The following is a 26721-nucleotide window of genomic DNA, read 5'->3' as shown; positions in this document are numbered from 1 at the left end:
CATCAAATGCTCTGAGTACATGGGTATCTCCGCATGGGCTCATTGGGAGGCTGTCACAAACGGGAGCATCACTGTCACACCTGCACATCACGCTATGATGAGCCACCTCCTTTCTCAAGGCTTTATAACCAAGAAATATGCTGCTGCTTTAGGACTGCTCTGAAACACTTCCCAGCCTTCTTCGAGGTGTTATACACTCCTCCAGCATCATCTACAACAGCTCATAGCCCCGTGTGATGTGTGTGCTGGGAACTGGGATGTGCCAGCGCCAGCAGCTGGCTGTACAGACACTTCCCAAAAGAAGTCAGCACTGGTTCACAGAAGTGGGTTTAAGCATGGTGGCTACGTCCTACCAGCTCCCCCAGGAGCTCCTGCCTTCCACCGGCTGGGATTTAGGTGTTGCCACTTCCCAAAAAAGGTGTAAGCTAAACCACCCATGGGCACTATGCCGCATCTTACTGCTTCCCACCCGGGGACGCAGCCAGGGAGGGTGTTTGGCAGTAACTACCCTGTTCCAGCTGGGGGGGAGATTTGCGCAGTGCTGGAAAGTCTCCCTGACACACAGCAGACCTCTTGCCTCTGCACAAAGCTGATTGCAGCAGAGAGCGGTCAGTGTAGGAGACTGGGACAGCCTCTAGCAAAGAGCCCTCCACTTACCCATTTAACTGCATTTTGGGGTCAAGGAGTGGCTGCCTACTCTGCTAGGCTCTGGCTCACCGTGCCAGCCCTGATGGATGCGGTGATAATGGCTGGCGACTGCGCAGGGCTGAAACACGGCACCTGTGAGCAGCACACACTGTCCTGATGCCCTTCTCCAGTTTCGGGGCGATGTCCTACAGCTACCAGCATGCTGAACTCCTCACTGGAATCCCTCGTTCTGCTACATCCCCTCCAGTTATGCATTTGCTAGTGTTGGTTTATGCTAGATCAATGGACAACCGTCTGGGATTTGAACCTGGTGTCAGCTGGCTCTCTGGGGTGACAGCACGGTGGCTGCTATGGGATGCTCTGCGGAGGTTCACATGGAAAGGCAAGAAGAAGAACAGAGAAGTGGTCAACGATCAGTCTAAGCTCTCTAGAAACATCACCTCTCATCAGGAGGAGGAAGACCTGGGCACCGGTTGCTCCTCCCTGGGAGCCTGGACCAGGATGTTGCAGGATGAAGACAGTCACCGCACAACGCCCTGGTGGCAGCTCGTGCAGGGCCTTGGTAAGCCGGGCCGTGAGGAAGAGACGTGAGAGGGTTCCTCCGCCAGGTCCTCTCTTTGACAAGTGAAAGCCACCGTGGAGCCAGGGACAGCAAGCTGTACTGGAGGAGCTCGAGGGACAACGTGGCACGAGCAGCTACAGGGCAGGGCGAGGAGGTCCGGGCTCTCCTCCTAGACGGCGGCATCCGAGACCCTCCCGTTCAAGGACGTCTTTGGCTGGAGGCCATTGTTCTGAGCGTGCACCTCTGGCTTGGGCTGTGTCATCTGCTGCAAACGCTGCCCGGGAATGAAGAGAGAGAGCGTGTCAGTTGGGGGGCTGGGGCAGCAGCAGTGGGACAGCCAGGGCATGGCAGCAGCTGAGGGTTGGGACCCCTCGTCCGAAGCCTCAGAGGTGGCCCTAGTTACAGGGCGAGGGGACAGTGCATGCGTCAGGAGTTACTCCTCCAGCACTGTTCAGCAATCCACTCAACGCCTCTGCAAGTCACCTTTGCTTTGGTGCTGCACACAGCGCAGCAGCTCCTCCTTTGATCTGAAATACAGGGATCACCCTTATAACACAGGCAAACTGCTACCAGGCAATACCAGCTGCAAGTAGGAACAAGAGAGCTGCAATGTCACAGGCTTCAAAGCAGACCCATTTTCCCAGTTTCCATAATTTTTCAACTAGGGTTGATTATAAATCATTACTAACTAGCTACAGCAGGCTGACAAGGTTACGGTCTGTGCCGCTGATGCAGATCAGACCAGTCTGCCTGCACAAACCTTTGCACCAGCAGCAATTCCTGTCACCCTGAGCTGATCAGATGAAAATTGCAGAGCCAAGCAAAGTGAAGCAAGAACCCAGGAAAATATGGAGGGGCAAGTCATTACTGGAGGCATGTGGACCGAGCATCAGGAGTGATGAAGAAGAATGAATCACTTTTGCCTGTCAGGGAGGGACTAAGTTGCAGGAAAAAAGGCAGAGGAGGATTGAGCCTGACCTGAATAGACATCACTAAGTCAGGAAGAAGCTCTTTCCAGCAAAGGGAAACAAGCTCCTACTCTCCAATACCGCTGAAGTGGCTGTTGCTGGGTGAAGTCCCTGAAATGTTCACTGAGCTGCTTCTGCCATTCATGTTCTTTTTTTTCCCCTCACATTCATGCTCAGTAGGATCAAAATGACTTGTAATCTTTCCTGTCTGTCAAAACCACTTAATTCAGCATTGGCATCTAATTTCCCTCCAGCTCCAGCTCTATTACAAACAAATCCAGTATCTGTGCATATAAGAGGCCAAAAATTCTCTCTGTCTCTCTGATACCAACACACACACACACAAAAAGCCTGCTTTCTTCCTGCTGCCATCTGCTGCTCACTCCTGGGTCTATGAACAGTGGGGATTAGGTCTGGGTCTCCTGATGTGTGGGGGTGCTGTTAGAGGGAGAGCGGGACAGAGAGCGTGCACACCAGCCACTCACGCTGCTGACTGGCACTGCTGGTTTGCACGAGGTGCGGAGGGGATGGGTGGAAACATGCTCATGAGCTGCCCCCGGATGCCAGGACATGCTTTCACCATCCCTGGTGGAAACAGGATCGAGCCTAAGCTAAGGGTTGAACCCATATCTGTATTTGCAGTCTTCCCTTTTCCCTCTTTTCCAGCTCATATTATGAGGGGATAAGGAGCCCTCAAAACATCTGAGAAAGGACCTACTGTTGGAATTGCTGCTGGCCTTCAACACAAAATGGCAAGAACCTAAACTCAACCTCAGAGGAGAGGCCAGCAACTGAAAGCAGATCCGAGACACCAAACCCAGCCAGTTCCCCCACCAGAGCCCATCCAAATGGAGAGCTGGCAGAAAGGAAAGTCAAATTCACCTGCAACTTGACCTCAGAGGTAGAGAGCCTGAAGCTGACCTCAGTCTAGCAATTCCAGCCAAAACATTTCTGAATTAAACATTATTCAAAATACAGTATCCATGAAATAAACTCATGGGATTTAGATGGCGTCTGGCGGCTGTTGCAGCTGGGCTGGGAAAGCCATAAATCTGCACCACTGCGGTGACTTCTTACACCTGTAGCTTGCAGCAGACAGCATCGAGCCAGGGACTTTGTGCACAGTGCTCTCAAGACTGAATGTCAACACTGTAAATAAAATCTTAACAGTAATTACTAGGTATGACATACAGAGACTCATGATTCACTGCTACATAAAACCCTGCTCAAATTATTTAAAAAAATGTTTTAAACAAGATCAGAGTTGTGGGTATTGTGGGTCCTGCATAAAAGTCTGCATTGCTTCTTAACCCCTTATTCACTGAGTGCCCTCTATAAAGCACAGGACAAACTACTGCTGTGCATGTTTCTCACTAGCAGGTCCTAGCCCTGAGATGTAAGGATGCTGATCTCTCTGCTGAGACATGCCAGGTAACCACACTCATAGCCAGGGACTACTGGGAACTGGGACTTCTCTGGGTTACGAAACAGCAAAGATTTCTTCCTAATCTCTTCCAGGGCTCCAGTCCCCTGCACCGAAGAGATATCCAGGGAAAGAGGACTCCCTTTTTGCGATGATGACAACACAAAGCTCAATGAGGTACAACGGACTGACCTAAGGAGAGTCTACCTGAAGGTCTACCCACTTGGCCAGATGCAGCCAGCCGTGTGCTGCCCGGCAGTACTCCCAGCCATTTAGACATGTTAGTGCTCAGTTGCGCTAGTAAGTCTTCTCCAGCGAGCCCGTGTCGCCGGAGGCTGTTCTGTGTGCTGGGGCTGATTTGAACCCTCCTGTAGGGGAGGGTGTGCAGAGATCCTGCAGCACCAACCTGAAATACTCTGACAGCTTTGTCAGAGCAGAGTCTGCTTGGTTCTTCTTAGGCTTTGTTCAGTAGGGGGCTTACCCTAAGCAGAGAGCAGAAGAGGAGTGGTGAAGCTGTTCATACCTGCCGGAGAGTCCCCGTTGAGGTGAAGAAACAGTACAGCATGTATCCTGGAATCAGTACCATGGAGGACAGAGCCATAAGCCAACCAATGCCTTGTCCCCACGCGGGATAAATGTATTTTCCCAGTGTCAGAGGGGTCATTTCCACCACGCTGAAGAAGAACACGCCCTGGCAAAAAAGCACCAGCCATCACAGGTGAAGGCATGCAAAATCAGGGTCCATCCATCCATTCTTTCCTTCACTATCCGCTTAGCTCCCAACAGTCTTACAGCAACCTGACAGCTCCTTAAACTAGTCTAGATGCTCTCAGCCCACCAAGTGGTAATTTTATATTATTTCTTATTATCCTATGTAAAAAGCTGAAACTGGAATACCCCTGATTTCCTTCTTCACTAGACGACTCAGACAAGCAGTGCCCCCACACCAGCTCGTAAGTTAATAGCATCCTCACAGCTGCTCTCAGGAGCCTTCATCTTCCTGTCATTGGCCTTCTCACACCATTCCCTGTACTACTCCTGCTGGAAGCACAGGAACCAGCAAAGGCAAAATTGCTCTGCAGTCAGTTATACTGCATTTGCTGGTGGCTTTTGCTCTGACAAGCCTATCAGGGGCTGAGGCTGGAGCTGGAGTAGCTGAGACCCTTCCCCAGAACCAATAATATCTTTTTAAAACAGTAAATTATTTGCTTATCTTTTGGCATCTCAGAAAGAGGAATGAAGAACTGATGGCCTCATTTAGATTAAAACAATCATCTAGAGCTTTTCTTATGGGTGATTTCCAGCGGGCAGAGTAAAAGATGTTCCTGTATTACTTTACCCATCTCAAGTCTGCCTAGGACCACCTTACACCAGACCTATACTGGGTCGAGAACATAGTGTTTGCCCTGTAGTTCATCCAAACTAAAAGGCCCTTCTGGATCCATTCCTGCAGATAGGATGCCCCAGCTCTTACCAGGCAGACAAGAGGAGTGAAGAAGGCCCAGCAGATCTTCCACCAGATGCAAGGTTTGTAGCCAATCATTTCTTCGATGTTCCTGTAAAACCTGTTCACACCTACAAGAAGAAATGAGCTTTGAAAAAAACGTCCCATCTCAGCACCGCGGTCATCACCTCTTCTCACAACACAGCACAGGCCAGACACAGCAAGAGGGTCACAATGCTGTGGCATGAGAAGCATTATCTGGAGGGGATGTGGTACAGGGCCACAAAAGCAAATTTGTGCTAGCAGCTTCCATGTTCCTGGTGTCCTCTTGAAGGACCAGAGGGCAGGACCCTATGCATCTGCCAGTTTGTGCAGAGGTCTTTGTGGTGGCCTGGAGAAGTGAGATAACAGCCTTCTGCTCCTGATTTTCTGGAGTTATCAGCCTAAGCTATTTTCAGTCGCAAAGTTTTCATTGGCTTCACTGTGGGAGGCTTCTGAAATAACTCACCATGCCCACGGAGAAAACAAAGGAATGAGGTCTTTTGTGCTTACCATAACACCAAGAAATTGAGATGGTCTCAAAGAAGACAAGAAAGAGAAGACACATGCCACTGGCTGAGTAATAATCAAACAGCTTGAAGACATAAATGCCACCCTGAGGAGACAAAACCAGGGTCAAAGTGTTTCGTTATAAATAATGGTTGACAATATCAGCCGGCTGCTTGGATTGCTACTGTCTGCATCTGCTGTCTTTAATGTTAATTTCCTTGGACAGTAGAGCCAGCATTGCAATGTTTCCACTGGAGTCTGGTTCCCAGCAGCAGAACTGATGTGCTCTTGCAGACAATTAGCCAGCCTGTTCAGACATGGTCAAGGGTGAGGAGAAAAGGAGAGATTCACTAGGATTTCTTACTTTTCTCTGTTTTAGATGGAGTCACTTCACTTAGTCTGCTCTGCCCCTCCCAGGAGTTTTGCTGCCTTGCCTCCTCATGAACCTACAGTGCTCCACAAATGGTCTCCAGACCACTCAGCCCTAACCTCCACACATGTGAACCTTGGCTTCAGCCCTAGAGGTTCAGGGCCCCAACAGACTGGTCTTCTTTATGTTATCTTAACCCTTTGCACCAAGCGTTCCCTCAGCTTGGGCTCTGTTGGGTTGAGCCCTTATTGCAAACAGCAAAAAACCAAGCCAGACTGACAACAGGATGCTGGTAAAAATTATGGAGGCATCCTAAGTCACTTGAGATGTAGCAGGGATGAGCAAGCCCATTTATCCAGCATTAGGATGGCTCCTAGGGATGCTGTCACTTCTCCCAAAGCTTTCAGTGCTGGTGTGCTATGCCAAAGTGACTAGAAAGGTGCCATGAATGGAGATACAAGCACGGCTATCTCTACCTGGGTGATGTTGGAGAATCCAATGAGATAAGAGATGAAACAGACTATTGCGATGAAGACCTTCTTCCTGGCTCTCAAGAGATGAGGATACTCATCCATCAGGGCTGTAATGAAGCCTTCCACGGTGCAGAACTACAGGAAAAAGTATACAGCAAAAACATATATATAAGTATCTTAGCCTGACATCATCACCTCCTACATTTAACTCCAGTGTTGAGAGCCTCATTGCTTTAAATGCTCTCTGCAGACACTAGAAAAGGAGGCACCTCTGCACAAAATTGGTCCAAACCATCTTCTAAAGATGCCTCCTTCCCTCCACTGAATATAGAGGGAGCTAAAAGCACCAGGGTTAAATACCTAAAATCAGCTGAGATAGATTCTGCCTCCTGTGGAAAGCCTCCTCTTTCTTCCCCCGAACTCTCTAGGGCCTCCCCGCCACTGCCCTGCTCCCCCATGCTGCCAGGCTCTCTCTCACAGCAATGCGGCTGTCTGCTGCTGGAACGCATGCAGGACCTTGCTTGCTCTTCCTTTCCCATGTGTGCTCTTCTCAGCCTATTGCAACAGTGTTTGTGCTGTTCAGTGATCTAAAACACTCGTTAAGGAGCTGCATTACCCCCTGCTCAGTCTCACATGCATGTGCATAATAACAACATCTCTGACTACCCAGTCCTTGACTTTATTTCACTTTTTCAAGCACCCTACATTAAATGCATGTAGCACATGAAAAGCCCATCCTCACGGCACATGGTCTTTCTAGAGCTGAAAACACCTGGATGGCTTGTGCAGTGCCATACCAGGAACAGTACATTACTGCTGTCTGCACCATAACACATAAAGAAGTCCCCATGAGTGTTACCTTCAAATCAGTTTTCCTAATAGTTCTGCCCTATGGCCTGAGGACATTTTGACTGTATATATGTGAAGTGCGTCCTTCCCTCCTATTTCTTGATGAATTGTGAGATTCGCTTTTATATCTCACTCCCAGAAACCACTGGTAACATACAGCTCTCAGAGAGCACATCATGCCTCTAGCAAAAATCCTGGGAAGTTTATGAGGGCAGCAAGCTCCTAGCTTCCCTGGTCATTCTCAGTAAATGTACAAGTCAGTGCACTGAAAATGAAAGAGTTTTCATTGCTCGTGGATGTCAGGGACCTCCCTGTCCCTGGGAGAGTGCTCTAGAAAGCCCTGGCATTTTTTGATTCAGCTTTGAATAGGGAGACAAGAAGGAAAAATCCTACAGTGGAGGTGGAGGTAGAGGTACAAAGACTAAAAAGAGCAACAGAGGGCTGGAAAGATGTATGGAAGAAAAGCGAGGAGTCTGAGCCGTGCCTATAGCTGGGCAGCGACGGTGGAAGAGCTTGTACACTGCTGGCTGCTGGGGCTGGCTTCCACCTGGGCACAGAGCGAGGCACAGGGTGATGTTTCTGCCCAGGGTTTTATATCCACACGGTGCAGTGCGGAAAGCTGGTATTCCCAGAGCATCAAAGCTCAACTGCTTCAACTCGAATTTTTAATGAGCTAAGCCTTTTAAGTTGGACACAAGTGCTATTAAAGCATCTTTTGCCATTTGGGCATGGGTTAAGCTGCCTTTGTACTCATTGACAGTGAGCTCTTCACCCCACCCCACCCGGCTCATTGTCTGGAAGAGTCAGGACTGAGCTGGCACCACAGTGTGAAGAGCCGGCGTGACAAAAAAAACACTGTCGAAAGCTATTCCTTCCACATGGATGCGTGGCGAGGCGCTGCTGGAGCCATGGGCAGGGCCAGGTGATCTGGCACCAGGCAAGGCAGAGAGGGCAAAGGGTTCGGAGGGGGGCCAGCGGTGGTCGGGGGCAGAGGGTGGATGTAAGGGGTGACCAGTGGAGAAGAAGCGAAGGAAAAGATGCCTCAGATAACAGGAGGGAGTAACACCAACAGCCCTTTGGTGCAGGCAGAGGGATCGAAGTCAGGGAAAGCACAGAGGGAAAGACAGGGAGACGGGTGATGGGGAACAAGGCTACAAAGTGAGCTGAAATCTCTTTGTCTCCTATCAAAATTAAGCTGGTGTGTAATGGATGAGGTGGGGAACCAAATGGTGGTACGCTGCTTTTTCTAGCCATAAAACAGGCAATGGCCTTCATACCATTTACTGAAAATTGCCTCATGCCAGCCTCAGGCTTCAGAGGGGATGCAGCCTGGAGGAAGCTCACCTTTCCAACCCTGAGGACTGTGTCTCCCTGGCTGGCCTGGGGTCCACATTTGCCAGCCTGCATACCCAACCTTAGATGCTCGCACGACATAAGTAGGCACCTGAGTGAAAGCATGCTGCTTTCAGGAGTGATGAGGATCTGGTCATTGTGGTGCCTCCTGGTCTCACCTTTGCCCTGTGTGCACACTTGTGCGTGTGGGTGGACACACACACATGTCACCACCCCCCACCTCCCCACCCCACCCACCACACACACACACACGCATGCTTCAGTCTGCTTTCCAAGAAGTTTCATTTTTGTCACCGTCTCCAGCCACAATTTTTAGCACATATTCTGTTCTTCCTCATGCCTCGCCCCATGATATTGTTTCTCTCCTAAAGATTTTATTTCCATTCACTCCTCTCTTTTGATCTTTTTCCCCTTCAAGGGCTTAATCATTACACAAGCTGCTGGGTCCGATAATCTGGGTTTGGGAGTCAATATAGGTGGCTTGCTATTCCCTCCTCAGCCACGCAGAGCACCCTGACCGGGACCCATGGGCCTGTGGGGCATTCGACCACAGCTGCCAGATGTGCAGCAGAGAGCCATGAGAGTGGGTCTCGCTGCTGGCAGCTGGAAATCTTCATGAATAACCTGTGAGAGGCAGCCTCACATGGGACAGACACAGGCTTGCAGTCACAAGGCTTGCTAGCTCCCCTGGGGAGAAAACGCCTGACCTGGAAACTGGTAGGTTAAAAGAAAGCATTAGCATATTATGCAAGAGGGTCTAGACGCAAGAGAGCTAAAGCCCGGATGGATCAGAGGCAGAATGAACATTAAGGCACACGAGCGGCAAGCGGGGGCACAGGAGGGAGGCGCGTGTCTATCAATATAGGTCATTCCTCCCGTTCAAGTAACGGCAGACAAGATGAGCACCCTGGCAGAAAGAGGCAGATGTAGCTGTGCTGCATCTGCAGAAGACTCGCTATTGAAGCTATGGACACGGGTGGACCTACTCCCACCATTGTTAAGGGGTTGGGGCTTGTCGCTGCATCGCAAACACAGATCTCAGCCCTACCTTCCTTTGCTAGCCGGGCTTCCGAGCATCGCTGCTGTGCCTACAGACCAGCAGGGGACAAGGGGCAGCCCCAGCCCAGCAGCCCTGGGGTGCAAGAAATGCCCTATGGCCCTGCCGTGCCTCATGCATTGGGCTGCTGACCCAAATGAAAAATGGCTGCTCCCCATCTGCAAATACCACAAATGATATTTAGTCAGCACATAGCAAAAACCATCTCTTTTTTTTTTTTTAAACTGGATGCTTCAAAATGCATGTGCAATTGCAGCCATTGTTGCAGCCTGTGTTATTTGTTTTATGCGCATAAGCTACCATGCTGTTAATGGTGTGTTTGACTGAATCAGAGCTCCAGCATGCAGACAGAAAGCTTCTTCACATGTATTTATCTGTGCTTTTTTAAAAGCTTGTTTTCCTTTTGATGCTTCGTTCCCCCCCGCGCCCCTCCTCCTCCAGGCAATGATAGCCCCCCACGGACTGCCTGCCCTCCGAGCCTAGCTGTCAGAAGGGACTTGGAGAATTTCAAGTGGTATTTCAGAAGCAAATGCAGCAAATAAATTCCACACAGTGCTTAGAGGGCTTATTGTCATGTCTCAAACTATTTACCAGTGCTGAGTGAATAATCCATGGAGAGTAATATTTTTTTCTGTAAATGTAGCTTCTTTTGGAACATTTAGTCATTATTTGAAATTATTTGCCAAATACTGTCTGTGGTAATGCAGACGTGAGCTTTATGATGTGTTTATGGGAGTGTGCCATAATTGAAAACCAGATTTGGTTGATTAGATTTTCCTGGAAACCAGGTGTGATATTTCAGGAATAGGTCTGAGTCTGATTATGAACTAGACTTGGGTTTATGAACGCTACCTGTAATCCAAGAGAGCATCCATTTTGTACTGGTGGTTTGCACTGGAAGGGAAGAGCACACGGGCACAGGGGAGGATGTGACAGACCAAGCACAGGCTTTTGAAGGAGCCTTTGATTTTGATGCGCTCAAAAGGGAGGGACGCTGCAATTCACTGCTTCACTGGGTACCTACTTTTATGCTGAATTATCAGAAAAAAAGTATCACTGCTTGTAAAAACACAGAGATCATTATTTTCTTTTGTTTTGTGAGGGCTCGGAGGAGGGCAGGGTAGAAACCTTTTGCTACATGCAGCTGCTTCCCCCTCAAATGTCTTGTAAGACTTACCTGATGGCAAGGCAGTCAGGGTACCCAGGCACCAGCCTTTTCCAAGGCATGGCTCCTTCCTTCTGCCAGGACCTACCCCTGCTCACCTACGAACCAGGCCAGAGTGCTTCAGCTCTGCTCAGGGGAACTTCTGTTATCAACAACAATGCCGAAACGCTGCATCAAACCACCGTCCTCACACCATGGGAGAGCCCTAATTCAAACGCTGCATTGCTGCTTTTCTCAGCGCAACCTGTTGATACTGCGCCAGAGCACTGGCTCTGGCTGGGGACTGGTACCTTGTGCAGAGATGCTCCTCCCAGCTCCTGGGTGTAGAGAAGATGGAGACTTTCTACCCTAACCTATGAAAGTAAGCCAAAGTAATGCCATTTTCTTGCCTCACAGGAAATGCAGTTTGGTCAAGGTGATACAGTAAGAAAATCCAAAGCATCCAGACTGAACTTCTCACAAAATACCAAGAGAGCTGCGATGACCACAAACTGTTATCACGCAGGCACGAAATAAAGCAGTTAATACTGATTGCCCTTATTTCACATACCTATTTTGGGGGTGGGGGGAATCATGTCTTACAAGAACAAAGCAGTTATTACTTGAAAGAAATATTTTTTCCTTTTTCCTTTGCCCCAAAGTATTTTGGCAGGGATAGTTTCCCACTAGCTCTACTTAGAGCCTGTGAGCTCAGCCCCCAGGGTCACCCAGCAAGATGGGGACATGTTGTGCCCATGCAGCAGCACCAGCACTTCACTAGGGCCAAAAATTGATCTGAATGAAGAAAAGCTTTCCAAAGATCCTCTCCTCCTACAGGGAAGTGGTGATTGTCTTATAAGGCTGACTGGTTCTGCTGGGCTGCAGGAAGCTCTTAATTGCTGCAGGTCATTACTCTTAATTGGCAGGAGGACAAGGACTGGTGCATTGGGTAGTGGTCAGATACCACCACACTTGCAGTGTATGCCTACATTAGGGAAGAGCACACAGGCAATGACCACATGGGAGGTTTGGTTTCATGCAGCTGCATCTCACCATGAAGAGTAAGAAAAGACCCTGCTCAGCACTGTCCCAAGGTGCAGAAGGGGACACCACCATCATATCTGAAGATATCTTCGTACCTTATCCCACTTTGTCCCTGGGTTGTCTCACCTGACTATCCAGACCCAACATCATCAGCATGGAGAAGAAGAGGATTGACCAGAGCGGGGACAGAGGCAGCCGTGTGACAACCTGCGGGTAGGCGAGGAAAGCCAGTCCAGGGCCTGCGGTAATGAAAAGAGTGATGAGCCCATGTTTATAAAGCATATGATGGCAAGTCTGAGCTAAAGGCCACAGTTGAACAGAGAGACAACGATCACAGTCAAGAATTGCAGGTATTTAATATAGGAGCTAGAAACACCTGAGCCTTCGCCCATGACACACCAACCCAGTGGGGTGCACAGGGGTAGGGTGGGGAGGCAGGAATGACTGGAGAAACGCTTTGCCTTTTCTCTTCCTGCAAGCAAGAAAGTCATCAAATTACTGCTACCAAATGGAGCTGGAGCACTTTGCTAGAAAAATAAACTGATATTCAGAGCTGGTTATAACTTTCCTGATGTCTTTTTTTTTCCACCACAAAATGCTGTTTCTCGAGATAAAAGCTTTCTCTGGGAAGACAGCAATTTCAAAATATGTCTTTGTGCAAAAAGACACAGTCCCATCTTGGTTAAAAATTATTCTGAGATTACAATTTCAAAATTTCGCATGGAAAAGGGACTCCAAATTTTGATCACATCTACTGAAAACATAGGCAGTATCTATTCTCCATAGGAAGGTTTCAGAAAGCAAATGGCCTAAATATTTCACTGCAGCAAAAGCACATAAAACTTCAGCACTAAAAGAAGGTGAACATTAAAAGCAGGCAGAGATGTCCCTTGCACCAGAGTGCAATGAATATCAGCCACAGGTGCCTGAGACCCATCTTGGTGGGAGGGCATGCAAAGAGGGTTGCACACTTGGGTCCCGGTCAGGACAGGCCTGGGAGCATCCCATGCTTACTGACAAATTGCTCTCAAAGGTTGCTCTTGCGTTTGAACCTGGGTTCCTGCTTACCTGAGGAGGCCAGCTCTGAGATCGACTTTTTTGTGATGTGCGACATGAAGCCAACAATAGAGAAAATAACAAATCCGGCAAATATGCTTGTGGTGGAGTTTATACAGCAGACAATAATGGAGTCTCTGGAAGAGAGAAGGAAAGAAAAGAAACCACCTGCAGGTCCCTACCAAGAGGCCAGGAGCGAAAGGTGGGGTAAACAAAAGACCAAGCCCTGCCGAGAGCAGTTCCCGTGCCTTGGAGAGGCAGCGCGGGTAGCGTGTTAAGTGTCCTGCAGGTGGGGGAGCCCTGCTACGATGATCGCAGCGTGCCCCCTAGGCTGCATGTTGCCAGCCAGGGGACACTGGAGATCAGGCACCCCAGACTCACCGTGACCGCCTCCCTCACCCATGAGCACTCCCCACCACGCAGGAGGCTGGAAAAAACCCAACAGACCTGTAGACGTTGTTGTGGAAAGTGTTGTAGCTCCCCAGAGCGATCAGGGACCCCAGCCCCAGGCCGTAAGAGAAGAAGATCTGCGTGGCTGCATCCATCCAGACCTGCAGAGAAGGAGCCCGGAGAGGAGTGCTGCGTGAGAGACTCCGTGCTGCAGACACATCTCCTGCAGCAGCTCAGTACAGGGCTAGTGAGGGGGCTGGACGCAGACCGTGGGGCTACGGCTTGGCCATCCAGCCCACTGGGGTGGTCAGGACATGCGGGCACCCTGTCACTAGGGCCATGGGTGCCTGCGATGCTGGCTGCTGACCCAAGCGCCAAGGAAATGTTTGGGCCAGTGGCTGGAAATGTCACAGGAGCCACCTTGAAACCTGTAGCTGTGTTACTGCCAAGGGGGCTGAACATGTCTGAAGAACAGACTTTTTTCTGTGCCTTTCTGAACATCTATCTCCAGGGTGAGGTAGAGCTCAGGGATGGTGGTGCAGGTGGAGAGGAGAGTAACGGAGAAGGCTGGTGCAGCCTCATTTTGCCTGCGGGGTGGTGACGCTGTGCATTTGTGTCGCACAGATGTGGCTGGAGCACACTGCCTCCTGGAGCCACCGCGTGTGCTGCAGCTATGTGGGGTCAGCAGGGACCCTGCGCCTCCCCCCAGGGGAACGGGGCTGCCAGGGGCCTTTAACACAGGGCACTGAGTCACGGATGTGGCATATGCCTCTCCTGCTTGCAGTGTCAGGAGGGAGCCTGCTAGAAAGCAATGCCTCCTCGAGGAGGAGGAGGAGGAGGAGCAGGGAGTCTTCATCCTTCCCATGCGGCAAGCACATCAAGAGCGCAGCCTGGCCCAGCACCAGACGTACATCCCCAGCCCTCTGAAACCTGTGGCTTGAGGCTGCTTCCAGGGATGGATGGGGATGGAGGAAGGGTCGTGCATCCCATTTTCTGAACCATGTCCCTGAGCCCCTGGTGCAGGTCAGAAAGGACTTGCGCATCGTCTGAATTTGTGTGTGTGTGCTTGCTTTCTCACAGCTGGCCCCCAAGGGATGCTGCGCCCTTCAGAGACCCACATCCCACGCTCACCCCCTCTGTTCCTCTTCCACTAGCATGTCTTTGATTTTCCAACATGGAGTTTCTTGTGCAAACAACTGCAGAGGACAGCTTGCAAAGCTGGTCCCGGTGCCTTAAGGTCTTAAAGCCTAGAAGGCACAAGAAAAAGGGGCGGACTGTTCATTTCTTAATTGCATAGTATGGAAACAACTCTTCTGGTCTTGAGACCCCTGTTTCCAGCATTAGAGCCAATGCAGCTGGCAGTACAGTTACAGTGAGTGTCCTGTGAGAGGGATCATTGGGACCCCTCAGGAAATGATGGGTGTCCAGTTGTCCCTGCTCACACGTGACTGGTGATTCTGGACCCACAGGAGCATTGCTGCTGCAAAAGGCAGAGTCTGTGTCTCCTGAAAAACTTTGCCTTTGCAAGCCTCCGTGCTCCTCCTGGGTCCCTTCTGTGCTTCCACTGACCAAGGCAACGTTACCAGCCACCACTCATCATTTAACCACTTCCAAAAATTGCTGCTGTGTGTACTGTTGTGCTTGTGCTGCTTCTGAGGCCCCCATGCCAGCACCACCACATCGTCCTTTCTCTGGGACCACCAGATCAAGACCAAATCACCAGCCCTGGGATAGTCAGTGAAATGAGGCATTCCCAGCCCTGAGGGGAGTTTCCTTCGTTGGGGTGATTTCTGACCCCTCCTGCTCTACGGATAACACTGCTTGAGTACAACAGAGCTGCTGCACAGACTTCCACCCACGAAGGGCCTGCCCTTCAGCTTTGTCTCAGCCTGCGAGGGTTGTGACTGATTGAACGGGGAATTATTCCAGGTTTTTTTTTAATACTTAAAATATTCAAGGGAAGTGCCCAGGGAAGACTAATGCGGAGACAACCGGGAGGTAAGAGCTTTCCTCACTAGGCTACAAACCTCGGAGTCGGAGAGCTTTCTGAAGTCGGGCGTGAGGTAGAAGAGGATCCCCTCCTTGGCTCCTGGCAGCGTGACTCCCCGGAAGAAGAGGATGAAAAGCATGAAGTAGGGGTAGGTGGCTGAGAAATACACCACCTGCAAAAGACACCATGGGAGAGAAGCCATCAGCCCACCAGTGTCCAGGAGGTTTCCTGCCCTCGGTGGCATTGCGTCCGGCGTGTCCCCCTGTGAGGGGGACAGGCTCCCCGCACACAGCTGCTTTCGGCAGCATTTCCTTGCGTTTTCTGTCTCCCATTCCCATGCTAGTAATGTTTCTGGCTGTTTGAGGTTTCTCCCTGCCAATGACATGCAAGGGCGCACTAATCGCAAAAGTAGCATGCTAAAGTCTGGATGAATTGCCCAAAGACAAGGGAATTGCACAGGGATAAATTTAGTCCACAGAAGTAATCCCTTTAAGTCATCACATCCTTATTTTGCAGAGCTAAAGCTGGTGTTTCTCTAGTCCAGTGCATCAAGCCACGTGAGTCGTCTTGACTCCACCACTTTCTTTTCAGCACTGTTTCAGGGACTCGCAGGTACGTGCCATCCCTCATCACAGGGCCCGTACCGGCAATCGTCGGGGTTTTGCTGTGGCTGCATAGCTAAAACCTGTTTGAGAGCCACCGAGGAAGTTAACAGCTTAGGTGACCTATGCCTGAAGCGCTTCTTTCTGATCTCTCCTCTAGATTATTCCTTTCATAATATTGTCCCGCTACACCACGCTGTGCTCTAAATAACACATCTCAGTATCTCGGCATTGCTGTTTCACTAAACTAAGCAATTACCTTTCCGCTGTGCTAGCCTGAAATGCTACACAGTAAATAACAACGTGCTTCTGATCTGAAGGTCTCCCACCAATACCTAAAGGGCAGCAGGAAAATTTTCAAAGGAGGTGGTGCGGTTTTTTTCCACCAGCAGCATTTTAAGAGACAGTGATTTTCAAAAGGGAGAGCCCAGAAGAGGCCTCGCTCTCTCAAAGGGCTGTCCCAAGGTGGGAAATGCAAGTAATCTCTGAAAATCTCTTCCCAAGTCTCTTCCCAAAGAGACTGAGCGCTCAGACCCATGACTTTACAGGGAAGAGATATTCTCCACGCTTAGAATGAAAATTACCGTAAACACTGTAGCAATTTTTACAACCGTGAAAGGTAAATGTCAGGAATTTAATAGCATCTACTGCGATTCTGCCTCAAAACACCATAACCTTAGTTATAGGCACTCAAACAAAATTGAGTCCGGAGGACATTTCGACAGCCGAGACTTGAGCGCGGCAATGAGAGGCAGCACCGAAACACCTGGTCCTCGCACCGTACCTTGCCCGTCCACTCCACGCCCTTCCAGATGGAGAAGTAGACCAGCAGCCAGGCCAGGGCCAGCGTGCCGGCCAGGGGCCAGCGGATGGTGCCGGGCTCCCCCAGGCCCCCGGACATCTGGTGCATGTTCCTCCTAGGGGTGGGAGAGGCTGCGTTAAGGGGAAGTCCGACCCTTGGGGGCAGAGGGATCAGAGATCCCAGAGGCGGCTGGAGGGCGAAGGGCCAGGTGCAGACAAACACGAGAGCCTGCAAAAACCCCTGAAGGGACCTGAGGCTCATCGTGATGGGATAAAGGAAGGAGAAGAGAGGTGGAGAGGCTGTTATCCTCTCTATCCATCTGACCTATGGCTGCACAGCGTGCCCCATGCCCATGCCCACCCCGGCCGATGGCCGGCTCTGATGCCCTCCTGACAAGGCTGTCCAAGGAAATGTGCCGGCAGGCACAGCGGCAGCCCCGGTGAGCAGGCGTGACGGCCACGGCGAGGGGGAGAAACCTGGTGTAGGCAGGCTGTGGACGTACTCCCAGAACTCAGTGACGGCACTGGTGAGGTTGGTGGTGTCGCCCAGGGAGTAGTTGGAGAAGCAGCGGTCGGTGTTCCAGGCGTTCCCGCAGCTCTGCCACGGCAGGTCCTGCACCGGCACAAGGACAACAGGGCTATCATTAACGTGACATCTCCCAAGGGCAGCGGCGAGAAGTGAAATTTGGCTTCTTTTAAACTAAACCCCCTTTTTCTTTTTGCAAAGAGGATGGGTGGCTCCTCTGGATGGGCAGGAACCTTGCAGCCAAAAGCATGAAACGATTTTCCAAAATAATGATAAATTGTGACACATATTTTCCAGGAAACAGTATCACGACGTGATTAGGGCAATGCTGTAGCTCTAATAAAATGTTAGCAATTCCCCAGATAGAAAGCCCTTTCCAATTAACTGTTGGTAATTAATAGCTAGTAATTAAAATAGCTACCGGGGGATATTGTGTTTATAATCATTACAGCTTTTGGCTAGCTTCACTCAACAAGTGGTTGGACTTTCCTGCACAAAGATTTGTTTCTTCTCTCTCATTTATACCAAGCTCCAATGCTTAAAAAGCAATGTGGCATTGAGAATGGGGGCTAACGGTTTGTCTACACGAATGAACTACTGCAACATAAGCCCAGGAGTAAATTTAAAGTGTAGTGGCTATTTCATGCTGTCCCCTGCCTGATTACCAGCAGCACAAAGGGATTCCTGGGAGATGTTTACACGATAGGTAGCAGTGTGACGGCAGCACACCACTACAGATTTAATACAATCAGCTCTGGCGCTGCAAGCAATGAAACTGCAGCATCAGGGGCTGTGTGAGCACTCAGGGCAACTCACCCATGCCGTGTAGTGCCACAGCCGAGGTAGCCCAACAAGGGCAGCTCAGATATGCCTCCATGTGCAGCGATCTCATTTCCTGAGTGCAGTACATGTAGATAAATGCAGAACGGCTATTCTGGATGATTTCCCTCTGCAGATAAGACCTCAGGCTCCAGCTCAACAAAGCTTTAAGAAGATGTTTGTATCCATTCCTGTTCATCCACGAACACAGACCCCTTTAGAAATATTATCTGTGTTTTAAGTGCTTTGCGGCATCAGTACCTTTAAGTGCTGCCTTCACCCCCCATCTAAATCAGTTCACTCCAGCAGGTGATACCTCCTAACATTCACGCTGGCTTAGCAGAAGAAGGGCTATGGGAGGGGCAGGTGGGGACACCCCGGTGGCCACCCAGGCTGTTTGTACCCACCCAGTGATTTCATTGTGGGCTTGCTAATTGCACTGAAGCAAATGCAATGGCTCAAGCAGCACCGCGCAGCAGCCCTTCAGCCAAGCGGTTTCACATCAGAGACGCTGTGCAGCTCTTATAAGGAGGGGCAGGCAGGGGGACGGTTTGTTGCTGCTCCCTTTCCTCTGAATTTCAGAGGAGAGAAACTGCAGAAGGCAAGCTGGGTTCCTGTTGAAGTTCAAAATACTCCTAGTCAAATTTAGGAGGAACAGGGGACAGGCATCAGCCTAGCTTTTTTATTTGTTCCTTGGCTCCTTTGGGGAATCTGGAATTATCTCTGGTAAAAGAAAAGGCCTTGAGCCGAACACCTGGAGCTGCCTGTGTAGATACAAGCACTGTCACCAGTTGGGTCTGTGACACCTGACTGTATCAAAGCCTCATGCTAAGATGCATCCTGCTCAGGGCGGAACGGGGATGGGTTCCTCTGGGGTAGACTTTTGTTCATCCCCCAAGGGTCCACATAATCATTCACGACTGACAATTTTGTCCTGGACCCAGGAGCCTACAGTGGGTGTTGGCGGTAGAAACACAGCTGGGAATGCCAAACAGAATATTTTAGCAAAAGTCTTGATAGATACTTGAAATTTTTGATCAAACAAAACGTGAAACTGGATGTACAACATTCATAACAGCATTTCAGGGTTATACCTAAATGAAAAAAGATCCCATTTGAACCATGGAGTTGATGTCTTTAAGGCTGCAGGTTGCTCAGAGAGTTAAGTTAAGGGAGCTCTTCCCAGCTGCTGGGCTGAAATAAATCATTTAGCTACCTAGAAGTTAATGTGGGGCGTGATTCTGACCTTGTACGGTAGAAGACTCTGCTATGGAAGAGGAACCCACTGTAAACCACAATGCCAAAGTACATGCCAAGGGACAGCCACAAGCAGATGTCTAAATGCTTTCTGAAACATTTTCCCAGCAGAAAAAATCCCTGGGATTTCATTTATCAAGAAAAGCGTAAATGAGGACTAATTAAGATCAGGACTAAGTCCCGGGTAATAAGAACATGTTGTGACAAAACCAGTTGTGGAAATGTGCAGCTCTTAGATTCACACAGCTCTAGAAATATGACAGAGACACAGGGTGGGTTTTGAAGACTGATGTAACTGGTAACAGTTCCCAGAGAGGGGACGGGACCATCCGCTCCAGAGGACCACCGTCTCCAGAGGACAAGCATCAGTACCCATCTTCTACACGACTGCCCTCTTTGGGAAGGGTCCAGCAGGGTGCTGACGAAGGCTCTTTGCACAAACTACAAGCAGTTAGTGCACGTGTTGTGGCATAAACAACTCCTCCCCATAAAGCAGGGAGTAAGGACCCAGAGCGCAGACAATGCCATGCTGCAGACATGTCTGTGACTCACCGTGGTGAAAGAGTTGAAGAGATAGTAGAGAGCCCAGGCGATGATGACAATGTAGTAGATGTTCAGCCAGAAGGAGAGAACCACAGCTGCCAGCCCCACTCCTGCGAATGAAGGCAGAGAGCAGCATCAATCCAGGTCTCCAGTGCCCAACTGTGCTCACGGACATCACAACCAGTTTTGTGGCAGAGCCAGAAAAAGCGAACCAGCTCATCAATGCAGCACCTGATACAGCTACACTGAACTGGTCAGCAAGGGAGGCTTGTTCTCTCACATCTCTCACGCACCCATTTCCGCTGGGTGAACACTGCTACCTTTCAGTATGCTACAGGTACTTCAGGGCTCCATGAAAACACGATCTGGTCACTTCCCTGACAGAATTGCTCTTTCCCACATCCAAGGTCTTTCTAAATCACCACTGGTCTCCAGAATGCTGCTACTCCAGACATGCTGACAGATTCACGTCCCCTATCTACAGCTTTCCCATGCAATTAAAGGGAGCCCACTTGGGGGGCTTGGGGCAGGTCTTCTGCAACCAGAGCCCCTCCATCACAGTCACTGCTGCTCATAAAGCGCCTTGTCACCATGCAAGACTGCTTGAACAGAGCACAGTGATGCTAGTGACTGCAGGCATCAGGGTCAAGGACAGCTTGATAAAGACAGAGCGAAAAAGCTCCCGTCACCTGCCACCCCATCCCAGTCCCCAGGGATGTGCTGATTTGCGTCCCAGACCATTAAGGGGTTTTTTTCTGTAGTTACGCGCTATTGCCTTCACAAACTTACAGTACAGTACCTTTAAACATGGGTGCTAATTTCCAGACTCCCAGTCCGCCAACAGAGGTATACTGGCCCAGAGCAGTTTCCAGCAGGAAGAGAGGAATCCCAGCAAACACCAGCGTCAGGAAATAGGGGATGAGGAAGGCCCCTGAAAGAAGGAGCAATGTTATCAGACAGCTCCCCCTTTTACCAAGAAGTAAATGCCTCCAGCTGTGGTTTCTTGCTCCGCAGCACCCACGTGACAAGGAGCAGATTTGCTCGGAGGTGACAGTTTGCAACTGGAATCAGTGTGTTCAATGAGTCTCCCATTGAGATCACCACTGCCTTCCCCTTATCTGTTCCTGTCACTATGGATATATACGTATCATATATACATATATACTGGCATCACTAGCTATGTGCTGCCAGTCTCACTTTGTTGTTAGATATTTGGGCAATGCTAAGCCCAATCTGACAACAAACCCAAAAGCTTGGACACTGACATTGGTAACTTCTTCTTGTTGATGTTTTCTGTCTTACCTGCAGCAGCTCCCAATTCTTCACCTTGAGGGAAAAGGGCACAGGAATATCTGCCATTGGCTGCTACTTTCTTTGTTTATAGCTGTTTCAGTCTTTTAAGGAAACTGTGGCTAAGACTGTATGTGCTCTTGTAACATGCATGTGCTGGAGCATGCCATCATTCCTGAGGAGGACAAACTCTTGCAGAAGATGCTGGCTGGGGAGAAAGAGGGGACACTCAGTTTGCTCAGAAGCAGCTGGCCGTGTTCGGAATGGCACTGGTTTCTGCACTAGCCGGAGGGCCGAGCTGTCAGAGTCTTCTTCTCCAGATATTAGTGGGAAAGCAAACACGGAGCCAACAAGCAAAGCCACTCTGGAGAGCTGCAGCCCAGCTTGCACCTGGCAGAGCCAGGCTCCAGCAGCTGCTCTCCAAGGGCAGGGAAGCAGCAAGGCACAGCCAGGGATGCTGGCTCAGGGGACACCCAGCTGGGGATGCTTGCCTGCCAAGCGGGGAGCTGAGCCCAGCTGGGAGAGGCAGGCGCCAGCACCCAGCGTGGGCGTCCATGGGAGACAGCATGCAAGCGGAGCTGGCAGCGGGTGGCAGGGAGAAAACTCGCTCCGGGCCAACAGCTCGATGACCATGAGCCTGAATCGCAAGCTGGCATGGAAGTGCAGGCTCTCGGCTTCACCAGCAGCCTGGCGTGGAGGAGCAAACAGCTTTGAGCATCGCTGCAGGAGGAGTGCTGACTGCTCGGCATCCTCCCCTGCGCTATCTCTAGCAGCCACAGCCTGCAAGGTCCAGCCTCCTAGGAGCCCTGCAGGAAGCCAGGGTCTGCTCCAGGGACACAGATGCTGCCTCGCTACCTTTGTGCCTCATTGTAGAGTTTGGAGACTGAGCTTATCAGCAGTCACAGTGCCTCGCTCGCTCCTGTGCAAGCAGCTAATGAAATTTGGGCACAGCCCTGATGATCCCGCATTTTTCATCTACGGCAGGCCAGGAAGGTTTGTAGGTGAAGGATTTTATTAGACTATTGAGAAAAAAACAGACAAACTTTTGGACCCAGGCATTTATCCTGGCTTGACAAAAATCATCTAGAATAGGGGAAAATCTACAAACCAGACCGCAGCCTTGAACTGAGGACTGTTGGCAATGACGTTACCACTCTGGAGGGTCAGGTCCCAGAGCAGGCATGGATAACATCCCCAGGTGCTGTACAGCCAGAGGGGAAATCAGTTCTGAAATTTGTACCTAAAGTTTGCATGCCTGTGCCTAAATCCTTGGCACAGAGAGAAAAGGATGGTCTTTAATCTCTGGCCCTGGATGGGCTGCTGAAAGGTCTGGTTCGGTTCCTGGGCCTGCTACAAATGATTGTGTGTGACCTTGGGAGAGTCCAAACTTGTCTCCAAAGTCCCTGGGTCAAAGGGGTGATGGCGCTGGTCCTGCCCTGCCTGCTCAGGGCACTGGCCCTTGGAGGCAGGGAAGGATCACATAGCGCCTGGCACTCACTGTGCAGCCCCAAACCTGCCTGCCATCTCCAGCTCCTAATGCCGTAGAGCAAGGAATAATAATTAATCCTTAAAATGGTGAACACTGCCCACGAATCAAAAGTTGAGCATTACAAGCTGTTACATGGCGTTGCTTGGAGTCTCGATGTGTAAATGAGAAATGCATGATCCTTATTTAAAGAAATGTTCTTCTCTCAAGTTATTCAAGCTCAGGATCTCACAGACAATTTTTAGCACCTACTGAGCCACATTTAGAGTCAATTTAGAGTCTGGTAAAATCCTGTTGACATCAGAAGGACTGCATGAGGTTAGAAATCAGTGTAGAGGCTGGAGCGTTAGTCATAGCTGAGCACATTCAGCTGTGTGCAGAGCCAGCAGGGAGCCCAGGCATCACTTTGGGTAAAGCCTGCTCCCCGCAGCGGATGGGCCTTGTGCTGGGCTGCCTTACCCTGGCTGAATATCCCCTAATTATGTGCCCGATTACAATGCCGAGCAAATGAGCCGTGAGCTGATACAATGTGACAGTGGTAAGTGAGACGACAATATTTCCATTCAGTTCAATTTGCCTGTGCGTAATGGAAGCAGCCCACACGACCATGCTCTGAGCAGCGCACATGCAGGACACTAAAATTAGAGTCCCACCCACAGTCTGCTCTGCTCCGGAGGCGCCTCCGTCGGGGCAGAGCCAAGACGGTGCCCACCCGATTGCGAATCAGATGCCGTGCGACCCTTCCTCGCTGCTCCGCATCGGCTCCCAGTGACGCTTTCGTGCGTCAGCTCTCCTGCCTGTCTTCCAGCATCAGCAGCCTCCACTTGCTGCTCATTATTGCCGGCTGCGGGAACAGTCGTGCCTGCAAACAAACTGGGTAGAGGTGAGAGGAACGAGTGATACAGGCTGCCACGAATGGCATGAACCAGCAGGCGAGGCAGGGCGTTTGAGAGGAGGAAGCCACCAATTCCCGTGTTTCATCTGTCCGGCATTTTTGCTCACAGCCGGCTGACCCCTCTGCGTGCCTGCAGCTGCTGGGGCAGAGATCACCCTGTGTGCCATTGCTAATGCTAATAATAGCGCTCCACACCTCCACAGCACCCTCTGTCCTAGGATCTCAGCTGACTTTACAAATAGGATTGATTTTAGCTTCAAAACACCCCTTATCTAATTATAGATATCATCATCCCCACCTTTATGTGTGAGGAGACAGAGCCATGGGCAGCGCATATCTGGTGTGTTTGAGATGGCACAGTAGTCACAGGGCAGAGACTGGGCTACAAACCAGTCCTGGGACTTAGCCACGGGGCTAATGTTATATGAGGAGGGCTAGCGCAGTGAGGTGCCAGAGTGTAGCTAGATAAAAATGGCAGACTCGCACCGTGGCTCCAGAGTGGTGGCACAGGCTTCCCTAGGTAGACCTGGCTGATTCCCATAAACCTCACCTGGCTCAGCTGCACACTCGCGCCTCTGCACAAAATGAAATACTGAATTAGAAATCTTGTCAAAACGGATAACTGTCCGGTCTCCCACTGAGGCTCGCTCCATGTGCTTCAGAGAAAGGGCCAAGACCCCGCTAAATGCCATGGAGCTACATGGACAGACCTCTGCAGGGAGCCAGACCACTCTCCTCTTTCCCAGGATGGGAGGAGAAGAGCATCCTACACCACCTACGGCATGGACAGGAGAAGTGGGCTGGCAATATGAGAAGTCATAAGAGCCAGAGACAAAGCAGGTTTTGAAAAGGGAATTCAAGGCAAAAGGAAAAGAAAAAAGGTGTGGAGAATATGCATGAGAAGAAACCCTCAGAGCAGCATGAATGAACGTGGCACTGGGGATGGGGACTCTGGGCAGTAAAGAGCTAAGAGGGAAGCCTCTGCTCTACTGTCATCAAAGCAGCTCATAATCCCCTCCACAAAAGCATCTCCCTGCCAAGGCTGAAGAAATAGCACCATTTTAGAGGGGAGCTGAGGCACAAGGGTGTATTTTCTGACTGGATCCAAGACATGCAGAAAGTCTGTAGCTGGGCAGGAAGCTGATCTCCCAGATTTCTTGATTTCGAGCCCAGCACTGTTTCCCCATCTGCTTGCCTTTCTCTAGCCTTGCAATGGTTTGGCAAAGTTTCGGCAAAGGACTGGTAAGGAAAGGATGTAGAGGGGCAATAATAAAGAGAGTTAAAAAAGCTGGTGTTAGCTGTCCGCAGAGGAAGGCACTGCTGCCAGCTGCATCACAGTTACTGTAAGTCCTTTGCCAGCTGCTGCCTTCCCTCGTGGCCTCTGTTTTCCAAACATTAGGACGGAGATGATAACTGTGACCCTTCTCACAGCACTGTAATAAGTCAAAGCTCATTTCCATCCACAGATGATGACACTTACCTGTGCCTTTGTACGTATGTATGCCTGCTTGTATATATGTCTACATGGCCCTGCTATGGTCCATGCAAAGCTTCTAGTCAAAACTCCTCAGACATGTGACCCAAACTCAGATGCAAAACTGTTACCCCTTGAGAATACACTAGACTGAGGAGAAACCCACCATTAGCAGATATAAACTGATTTCCCTGGGAAAGTCCCAGCATCCAGCTGGGTGTGTGTGTGCATAGCCCTCCTTGTAAATAAATGAGGTCCCCAGACACTCTTTGTTATAGCCCTGCAAATTTGGACTGCAGAAGCTTGACAAAACTCGAACTTCTTGTTATATTTCTTTGGGCTGCTTCTTCCCAACTTGCACTTGCTGGTAAAGCCCACAGACTGGGGGAACTAGTCTCCCGACAGCTTAATAACTCACATCGTGAGGGAGCACTCTCAGCCAGGGGACCAGCCACTTGCCCAGACCCACACCAAACTGAAGCCCGTTCAGGGGACAAGGCTGCTCAGGGACGAGCGCAGGCGCTATGCTTTTTTCTTACCTCCTCCGTTCTTGCCACAGAGATACGGGAAGCGCCAGACGTTGCCCAGCCCAATGGCATAGCCCACACAGGACAGCAAGAAGTCAAATCTCCCCTTCCAGGAGCCTCTGTCTGGGATCTTCTTCTTCTTGGTGCTCACGGCCTCGAGGGCGATGGGCTCCGACTCCTCCAGAGCTGCCTGCTTCACCTCGGAGGGAGAGCTCAGCTCCACAGAGGTGTTGTCCATCTTGCCCATCGTGACTCAGATGTATGGCCACTCTTGCTCAGGGGCTGGAGGAGCAGGAAGGGCAGCCTCCACCCTGGCCAGCACGGGTGAAATGGGAAACGCTGGGCAAAGCTCCTGATGAGAAAGTAGAGAAAGAAGGTATCCTGTGTTAGAGTAGCAGGCTTAGGGGAGGGCCTTGCTGGGTCTGGACTCACTGGATAGACTGGTGCACATCAGGGCAGCCTATCCATGCCTCCTTACTTTCCCCAGAGAGAAAAAGAAGGATAATTTTGCCTTGCTCCACAGCCGCCCTTCTGAGGAGCCATGGTCACATAGACTGCTAACAGGCTCAGACCTGTTTGTTACCAGCACACAGCAAACCCCTCAACTCTCATCTTATCTCCTCTTCATCCCAACACCTGCTCTGCAAGAAAAGCTCCAGGACCAGTATGCATGCAGGGAAGTCACAGCCTGTGGGTGACCCACCACAAAAGAGTCCAGGCAGAGAAATATATCTAGCGTATATAAGCGATGGTGGAGAAGGGCATGATGGAGGTGCCACGTCCCTCAGGGCTGGGGCCCAAAACTGAGTGCACCAGCCACGGAGTCATCTGAGCGATCGTGTGGCCCAGCCAGCCATGCATGGCTGTGACAACGTAGCCTTGCAATGGCACCTGCGCTACGGACATGCCTCACATTGCAATCACATGCCCTAATCCCCTGTCATGGCAGCGACACAGCCGTGATCACAGCTGTTCACCTGCAATGCCTGGCAAGGAAATCGCTGACCTGCTCAGCACCTCCTTGTACACCATGTTGCGTGTGATATTGTAATCGCCAGGTGTATTCAGATGATGCTCACTAGTGAATATAGCCAGCCTGTGAACCACTGAAATCCCACTAAGTCAGGACTCCAAAGTCCTGAGGATTAGTTGGACAAGTCTGACTAAAAATTTAATGAATA

At 50.4% G+C, this 26721-nt stretch overlaps 1 protein-coding gene across 1 annotated transcript; it reads right to left on the bottom strand.

The window, feature by feature from the left end:
• Positions 1-1379: 1379 nt before the first annotated feature.
• LOC127022480 (sodium- and chloride-dependent GABA transporter 1-like) lies at positions 1380-25787 on the bottom strand. The gene is made up of 14 exons (XM_050906099.1): positions 25553-25787; positions 20668-20799; positions 19878-19978; positions 17227-17336; positions 16707-16839; positions 15358-15492; positions 13388-13491; positions 12953-13077; positions 12011-12123; positions 6441-6572; positions 5598-5700; positions 5076-5176; positions 4125-4292; positions 1380-1484 (listed from the first exon to the last, which is right to left on the bottom strand). Exons 1-14 carry the CDS (start codon positions 25785-25787, stop codon positions 1380-1382), a joined length of 1797 nt encoding a protein of 598 aa, XP_050762056.1.
• Positions 25788-26721: the final 934 nt, after the last annotated feature.

This window comes from Gymnogyps californianus, chromosome 1 (genome assembly GCF_018139145.2).
Source record: "Gymnogyps californianus isolate 813 chromosome 1, ASM1813914v2, whole genome shotgun sequence".
Lineage (NCBI taxonomy): Eukaryota > Metazoa > Chordata > Aves > Accipitriformes > Cathartidae > Gymnogyps > Gymnogyps californianus.
Note: the sequence above shows the minus strand (reverse complement) of the source record. Positions and strands in the feature narration are given on the sequence as shown.

Bases quoted from the DNA above. Each gene is read 5' to 3' on its own strand.
- LOC127022480 (XM_050906099.1), bottom strand. From the start codon at position 25,787: ATGGGCAAGATGGACAACACCTCTGTGGAGCTGAGCTCTCCCTCCGAG. The intron at 4,293-5,075 runs GTAAGAGCTGGG...CTTTTTTGCCAG, and splicing joins TCACTCCTCTTGTCTGCCTG to GGCGTGTTCTTCTTCAGCGT. The intron at 1,485-4,124 runs GTATGAACAGCT...ATTCCCGGGCAG, and splicing joins CAACGGGGACTCTCCGGCAG to CGTTTGCAGCAGATGACACA.